Source organism: Adelges cooleyi, unplaced genomic scaffold (assembly GCF_023614345.1).
Source record: "Adelges cooleyi isolate 19-005CV unplaced genomic scaffold, UGA_ACOO_1.1 ACOO_flye_CR_arks_rails_tigmint_CR_PRNA_784, whole genome shotgun sequence".
In the NCBI taxonomy this organism is placed as follows: domain Eukaryota; kingdom Metazoa; phylum Arthropoda; class Insecta; order Hemiptera; family Adelgidae; genus Adelges; species Adelges cooleyi.
The window spans coordinates 1,232,326-1,241,194 of record NW_026096496.1 but is presented as its reverse complement, the minus strand read 5'-3'; the positions used below and the strand labels follow the sequence as shown (position 1 = coordinate 1,241,194).

The window sequence follows — 8,869 nt, the reverse complement described above, 5'->3', positions numbered from 1 at the left end:
TCATTATTAATGCATTATTAATATATTCAAACTTGGATTATCTTAAGATTTCATAATAATAACATAACAATATTTAAATTTCATCATTAGTATATGTGGTATCATGACATATTATTTGTTTTATGTATGCGGTTATCGCTATAAAACTCCGATATTGACATTCAATTAACACTACTATGATATTTCGAAATTAATATTTTAACAATATCATGCTATGTTTGTCTAATAGATATTTAAGACACGTACATAAATTAATATTCTAATTTTGACTTCAAAATGATATTGTTATGTATGCTGTATAGATATCTACAAAACATATATAAAACAATTTTCAAAATGAGATATTCTAGAGATATTAATATAATATTATGACTTTAAAGTCACGATAGGGATATAATTATAATATCATATTAATAAAAAAATTGGAACATCTAAAATTAGGTGTAGTACAAATATGTATTTGATATCAATATCAACATTTTCCTATATTGGATTTTTCAACAATTTATATAAATAATAAACTTTGATGATGATGAATCCAAATCATCATCTATTTCAAAATTTTTCACAATAATTAATTTATCGCTAGAAATGCCTACAAAATACATATTAAAAATATAAACGCAAATGGACGCCAACCATATTTTGGAAGATGATACAGAATAACATGTACTATATACCGATATATTGAATAACGATTATTTTTAGTTTTTTATGAGTTAAACTTCTTAATATATTAACATATAGGTACTAAAAATACGAATTCCTTATTTTATTAAGTTCGTAAGACAAACTCCTAACTTAAAATTACTACCTAACTTTTCGATGAAATGACTATTATTATGAATCATTCATATGTTATCGCATTTATTAGTCGCATGTAATGTTTAATATTATCTTCAGTATTATTTTCGTCGTAATTTATGCATATTCACTGTATATTATTTCTTTTTTTTTTACATAATGTACAATAAAAACTGTGAAATATATCATTATAATGAAAATGATTTTCTAATGTATTATAGAATAATAACAAACATAAAAACAATGATTAAGGTAGTGTTAAATAATAAGAAGGAAATAATAGACACCAACAAAAATATAAACAATAACAAGAAAAAAAAACATTAACAGAAAATTATCAGACGTTTTAAGTTGATCGATTTCTATATGCCTTAACGGCTCAGTGGGCTTTAAGTTCTTTATGATTTGGTGTACGGCATTCGGATTCCAAACATTCATCTTCGTCTTATAAATTATATTAGTTGTCACATTCTGAATTTGTATGGCTGGTGAAAATACAAATTGAGTGTTTTTTGATAATATACCATCGAATACTAATTAAAGAAAATTAAAATCATGTAAAACTTAAATAAATCATTTTAAAATAAACGAGGTTCAGCTTTATAGTCTTACATATGTATTTAAGTTTATTTCTAATTATAAAAATCATAAAAAAAATATTATATTAGTTTAATAAAATATATTCAAATATAGATCTCCTTGTAATAATTTTAATGTTACCATTCCAAATAGACCATGACAACTTCTTCTACGATATTTTTTAATTTTGTCATTCTGTTCAGCTCCATCTGTCCATTATCTTGGAATACTGGATCATCTTCCTTAATAATATAAAAATCAATACTATTCATATAATATGAGTTAGGCGCGTAAACAACCTAGATATAATTTAAACTAAAAACTAATCATTTCTTAAAAACCAATAGAGTGTAAGCTAGCTCAGTCCAGACCAAGCAAATTCTGAATTTAGTACAGTTTAAACCAGCACAGAAGAAGTTATCGAAGATGGTTCATATCAATTATCTGAATAATCTGAATGTGATTTTATCATAATCAAACTCTTCCATGCGATTCTGGAAATAGTATGAGTTCAGCACAGTGTAAACAAAGAACATTCCAAACCAAACATTCCAAGCTCTTTTCCGTCGAGTATTGTATTTAATATTTTGGGTGAATACAATTTCTTCTTTATTTGTTTTAATTTTATTTTCATAATTTTTATTTAGTAAATCCATTGAGAATTTGTTAACATCTGTGTCGTCTTTAGTGTTTTGATGGTTACTAAATACGACAGCAGAAAGTTTACCAAGTAGTTACTTTTTTAACCGACGTTTGAGGTCTAATGGTGCAGGATTATCAGGAAACCGCACTTCAAAATATCATTTATAGTTCACATTTTAAAGCATTCAAATACCTCAGTGTACACTCATCATTTTTTTTAATTGGAAGACATTTCAATTTCTTAGAGCTGGTCCTATATTATTTTGAAATTTCTGTGACGTTCACAAAAGCCGAAAAATCCAAGCACAGCCCAAACCAAGTACAGCATAGTTACAAAAGGAAGGTCAAGGCCGTTTTTAAAACTGAAAGTGGTCTTATCACAATCAAACGCTTCGATGCAAATCGTCGGATATTAAGAAACCAGCAAAGTAAAAAAATGATGTAGAAAAATATTAATATCATGTACAATGTAAACTTAGCAGCTAATTTTTAAAACGCGGAATAGTATGAACCATTTTCATTACCATATTGCTGCTTGTGGAGAAAGGAGCACATTTTAAGCATAATATGTGTTTGCTCTCTTGCAAATACTTCAAAATCATAATTAAAGCCCGATGCTCCACTCAATACCGTAGCTGAACCAGCTAAAGAAACTCAATTAACTTATTAATTATTAATTTATTTCTTTCGTGAAAAAGAATTTAAACTTTGTACTTTTTTTTTATAAATAATAACTATATTAATTTATATATGACTCTTTGAAAACCCACCTATGAATATGTATTAATAAATAATACAAATTATATGGTAACCATGAATACTTATAGAATACAAATGACTTAATAACATCAATAAATTTACAGCATAGTAAATTTTTTTAAATAATTAAATAGTTAACTCTACTAAACACACACACACGAGTCAAACACACAAAATAAATAAAAAATTTCGATGGACAATCAAAATAAAGTCGATCTGCAAATAGATGAAGTCGGAGAAACAGCCATTGTAGAAAAACCAATATCGACCCAAAACAACAATGATAAAAATCTGTCCCAAAATCAAAATATCTATAGCAAAGTAAACGAAGCGAAGGAACATAACATTCCTACGGCCACGGTAAAGCATGAAAACTATCTGGTGAATATTCAACCGACCAATGGAATTGAAAATGAGAAGCCCGTAGAGCAGGTCGTTAAAGAAACTAAGAGCAATGATTCGTTTAGCAATAGATATCAGCTAAATTCAAAAAATTATTTAAAAGAACTCCATCAAGCACTGATGAAAGAGTGTAAAGTACACTTATTGGATTGCTGTGCATTAAATATAACTCTGAACTCGGATACTTTAACCAGTGTCACTCACAACACGATGAAAGCAATTAAAGTAAGTTATTTTACTAAAACTATGACACATCGTAAATTCCCTAATTGTTTTTTAACAGCTTGTTTAAAATTTGTTAATTCGCGCTTGATATATATTATTCAAATTGAAAATTTTAATTACTACCTATATCAAAACATAATATTCATTAATATGTCTGTAACACAATTATAAATAGTCGTCTTGCGTTTATTACTAAAATAAATAAAATATTATAATCCATTCGGATAAAAGAGTTTTATCTTGAACATTCATGAAAAGATGTTTGATTGCAAATCATATATACTTTTTTTTTATTATTTAATGGTTATTTTGAAGCAAATTTGAATTAAAATAATTTTTGAAACATACTGACCTTAAAATTATATAGTTTAAACTTGTTGCTTGGACATTTATAAGTCACAGCGAACAAACAACACAAGTTAACTTACGTAAGCATTTTGCAAAACAATAAGATTTAAGAAAATTGTATTATAATAATTATTCATTTATAAAAAAATCTTTATCTAATTTGAGCTAAGTTATTGATAAATTTTAAAAAATACAGTAACTTTGTAGAGTTATGTTGTCGAAAAAAATTCTTATAACTTATAACTTATTAATTTCGAAAACAACGGATTAAAGAATTTTATCGGAAATATTATTAGAAACAACATTTTCATATATTAAATATTTATCAGTAATAAAATCGGGGTGATTGATATAATATTTAAATTTGATTCCACACATTATGTAAGTTAAGGTTGATCGATTTTGGGTTTTTTAGGCTCAAAAAATATTTTCGGTTCTTGGGTACTTTCCTGTCATAGTTCAAGAATTGAAAAATCGTGGATGGGTGGAAAAATACAATCCAACAAAGCCGCCACTCAACTATTTTCAATATACGAAATCTCCAAGTATTATTACACACTACGGTGCAACATCCAAAACGAATGTAGAAAAGTGTGATTTATTTTTTATTTTTAAGTCTACGCTCTTAATTGGATCGAGAGCCCGCCGTTGATGACCATGACCAACGTCAACGACGCCATATGGGATCGTTTGAAAAGCTTACAGGCTTGGAACATACTCAAAAATTACAGATCGGATTTAGTTTTTGTTACCAGGAAAAGATTGTTTACTTGGCCGAACATCCATGAATCGACCGTAGTCAGCCAGATGACCAGCCACACGTTCTGCTCTAAAGTACGATTTTATTTTTTAAAAATATGAAACTTATGTTAAATATTACCTAAAGGCGTCTCCAAAATCTTAAAGGTGATACGCTTACAGTTACTCGGATCGCCAGCTCCTCCTTCCCGTGCGTTTCACAATCATTTTGATTACATAGAAAACCAAAGAGGATATTTTTTCTCTATCACGTTTTTGTTTTAACCTACAACAATCTTTTTGTCATTATTATTAATATATATCCGTATACTTTTTACACGGAAAACAAATCATAAGAGATCAGGATAATAGAGGAGTGATACGATGACTATAAACATTTTTTTTCAGCCAGAAATTCACTAATCGACAGCACTGCAAGTGCTAGTCGTAGTGCAAAATTTGGCGTCGACCCTTCAAATTGTAAATTTTCTGTTAGAATTTAATAACACATTCCTAACCAGACATTGCTACTTTATCTGCCAATTTACAAAATGTTAATCGTCGGTGATTTTGCACTTTCTTATAAATTTGCACTATATAATCATAGTTCTTTGATGTTGTGAGCTGGACATCGTCCTAAATTCTTCCAGAACGTGAGTCGTCTTCAATTTACTACCGATCATCTTTAAAATCATTCGAAAAACATTAATTAATTTCGGACAAGTCGACAACGTCATAAAAAAACAACTGACTCTACTTAACCTTGTTGAATGTTTATACTGAGACAATATAACGGATTCAAGTTTATTGAAGAGGAGGAACACCTCTATTTATAGTTTAAAACGATATCATGCCTAAATAAGCTATAGTCACCCTCTTTGAATAAAGTTTGTACACATCACCACGTCTTTTAAGTAACACTTGACATGTAACAAAACAAAATTGTTGACTAACTGAAAACTGACGTCTCTTATCCGTCTTAGAACGGCTTAGCGCATTGTCTAGAGCCATATAGGAACAAACTCTCGACAGTCATGTTTCCAAGATGTCATTTCGTCAGAGAAAAGGCCGACTGGGACAAGTTTATGCAGGACTATTTCACGACGGCACTAGTCAGTACTTTGAAGACTATTGTAGAGGCGATTGAAAACAGAAAATTAATATTTTCTAAAGACGGCGATGTAAGTAACATTAGTGAATCTGACTTTACTTAAGTCACATTTCGTTTTTTTTATACTAAAAATTCTGGTTTTAATTTTGAAAAAATTGCGACTTTAATTTATTTAATTACAAGAAACGGAAATTTTTAAAATGAAAATCGGCTTTCCACTTATAACAGTAAAATAGCCAAATAACTCAAATCTCTTTGCAGAATTGAAATTAAATCATCCTATAAGTCGAAATTTTGTTTGGCGTTTTGGTCTAAAATAAACCAAATTTCTTTTTAATCATAGACATTTTCTTCTACTGTGTAGTTTTTACAGCCCATTCAGAGCCCTCACTGCCTCCACCAATTCCCACCACCTCCTCCTATTTTCTTTCACTTCTAGCTCGATTTCTGGTGCATTTGGATCTCGTCATTCTCAACTTATTTACTCCCATTCTTATTTTATACATATTTTATGTAAGTTATGAATACTATATAGGTGCCGTATGAAATGATTAATTTTGTGGAATGGCGTATCTATGAATACATTATAGACCAAAAGACCGGATTCATAGATAAAAAAATGTGGATTTTTGAGAATCAAACCGAAGTGTGGAACGAGTTCATGAGTAATTATTGGAAATTGATCAACAACAATGCTAATTTCCGTTGTGAATACAGCTATCAAATAGAAGTAATTATTTTCCGATTGTTATGAGTTTTTTTTTTTGAAAATATAGTAATGCCTATAGAAGATTACGTACAGAATTAGGGGGTGTCATATATATATATATATATATATCATTATTAAAAAAAATCTAATCGATCACCTTATTTCTTTACCGTACCTACAGCAAGACGTTTATGCGAGATGCAAATATTTATTAGACTGCGTTGACGTGTATCTTTCACAAAATTACATTGACGGAAACACAAACACTTGGATTATTAAGCCCACGTCGAATTGTTCTGGCCATGGTATTATAATGGCTAGAGACTTGGATAAGATAAAAGAAAAAATCGTAATAAATGGAGATTCGAGAAGTAGTTATATTCTACAAAAGTACATAGGTAGGAAACGGAGTAGTAATATCAACAACAACGACATTGTATCTTAAATATTTAACTTTTCCAGAAAAACCACTTTTAGTGTTTTCTTGCAAAATTGATCTTCGTCAGTGGTTTTTAGTAACCAACATGAATCCTGTAACTGTTTGGATGTACAAGTAAGTATTGTGTAACATGCACTTATATTGTACCAATTTCAACAACTAATTCCGACGGTTTGATTAAAAAATTATAATTTGTATAGGGAAGGTTACGTAAGGTTTTGCGCCAAACGATTTACTTTGAAAGATATGCACGAATCGATTCACCTTAGCAATGTCCGGCTGCAAATGAAATACCGAAAAAAAAGAGACGTCGGTGTCCCAGACGAATGTATGTGGGACTACAAAGAATTACAAAAACATTTGAAGTACATAGGAGATATAATTGGTTTTTATTGATATTTAAACGCATCCACTATAATTGTTAACAATTACTTTTAAGATAATTGTTAAATACTTGAATAGAAAAATAGGCCAGGATCGGGTTTGGGACGACTTAATATTTCCCGGGATGAGCGAAAGTGTTTATACGGTTATGATGGCAACTAAGAGCACGTCGTCTTATCGGGATAACACTTTTCAACTTTTTGGAGCCGACTTCGTGATAACCGACAACTTTATACCATACTTGATCGAAATCAATTCCGTGCCCGGATTGAATCCATCAACTAGCACTATTGCTAACTTAACGCCAATGTTGCTTAAAGACATCGTAAAAGGTAATCTAACTTCTAAGTACAATAATTACAACACGATCTACAAAAATATTTTTGTTTATCTGATTTTCGAGAACTCTTAAAATATAATTTAACATGGTGAAATTCTCTATCATATTTAAATTAAAGATGTTAAACGCTTTTTTGAGAACAATTTTTGGTTTTTGCATTTTTCTTCTTTGAGCTAATATTTTCTTAGTAGGGGATTTGTGTTTTACGATAAATTTTGCCTTGTTTAATAACTCAACAAATAAATGCATTTATAGTAGAGTATTCTTTTTTAAGTGATTGTCGATTACAAAGAAAACCCCGACGCCGACACGGGATTGTTCACAAAGGTTATCCCCGACACTTGGGAACGATCGCACAACGAAGCAAAGAACAAGCAAAGGTTCGAAGAAAAGTATGGTTTGTCGTTGGAGAGTCATTTCCTAAATCCATTAACCGTTTCAAACGGCACTAACACGTATGGAGGGCCAAGGAGCCAATGGGTGGAAAATGTTGCAAAAAAGTTAACGGCCATACGACTCCAATCTACTATGTATAATGACACCCGTCGGTACGTAGGTCCTAACCGCGATTTCCTATTACCGCTCAATCAGTCGCCCAGCACGGTGGTTCCGGAAAACTACTCAGAAACTTATCCAAACGAGTTGAACATAGATTCCGATAAACTAACCAAAGTTATAACAGCCAACGCAGTAGTGTCAACAGAGCCCACAGTAATTAACGACAAGCCCAAATGGCAAAGGGAAGCTATACTAGACAATTCAATACTTTCGCCACAGGAGAAAATCGATCTGCTTAAAAAAATGTATATGAGTTACGGCCGGCCACAGTACGAGTCCAAAGGAAAACCAATTCGACACAAATCTCGCAGTAAAGGATAGCGCGAAAAACAAAATGTATCTATCAACTGGAAGATTTTCTTTTAAAATATTTAAATTAAATACATTTTAACGTTTTGTCTTAATAATAACAAAGACCATAGCCTCCAATTCTATTGTTAAACATGTCGATTGGCCACTCGAACATCCTCGGTCTTTTCCATACGGTACGGAATTTTGCTCCTTTGACTCGTCTAATTGTACGCATTAAAAAAACGTATGGTTTGTTATTGAGTTTTCTACAGATTCTTGTGATAATTTTATTATTTTTATTTGTTATTTTTCGCGTATTATAGACTGCATTGAAATTAATTTCATGAAAAAATAGTACACAGCGCGCCTTCAATCCGTTAAGGTGGCCACACACTACGGTTTTATTTCTCAGTTAACCGTGTACGAACAAAATTGTCCGTTTTAGCAAAATTTTGTTCGTACACCGTTGAGCCCATTGACATAATAGAATGGACTGCGTTTTACTATGTTAACAACACATATCACAGTCAGCCGGTATTG

The 8,869-nt window shown here is 30.6% G+C and overlaps 1 protein-coding gene across 1 annotated transcript; it reads left to right on the top strand.

The window, feature by feature from the left end:
- The first annotated feature begins 2,976 nt into the window (after window positions 1-2,976).
- On the top strand, window positions 2,977-8,359 carry LOC126845421 (tubulin glycylase 3A-like). The gene is made up of 10 exons (XM_050584077.1): window positions 2,977-3,411; window positions 4,175-4,304; window positions 4,376-4,593; window positions 5,481-5,678; window positions 6,144-6,338; window positions 6,499-6,715; window positions 6,780-6,870; window positions 6,957-7,121; window positions 7,219-7,472; window positions 7,755-8,359. The coding sequence occupies exons 1-10, from the start codon at window positions 2,977-2,979 to the stop codon at window positions 8,357-8,359; spliced, it is 2,508 nt and encodes an 835-aa protein (XP_050440034.1).
- The last annotated feature ends 510 nt before the right edge of the window (window positions 8,360-8,869 follow it).

What these genes read in the sequence shown, in the direction of transcription:
- LOC126845421 (XM_050584077.1), top strand. Translation starts at nt 2,977, where the DNA reads ATGGACAATCAAAATAAAGTCGATCTGCAAATAGATGAAGTCGGAGAA. An exon ending in TCAATATACGAAATCTCCAA is followed by an intron (nt 4,305 to 4,375) that starts GTATTATTACAC and finishes TTTATTTTTAAG; the next exon opens with TCTACGCTCTTAATTGGATC. An exon ending in GCTTAAAGACATCGTAAAAG is followed by an intron (nt 7,473 to 7,754) that starts GTAATCTAACTT and finishes TTCTTTTTTAAG; the next exon opens with TGATTGTCGATTACAAAGAA.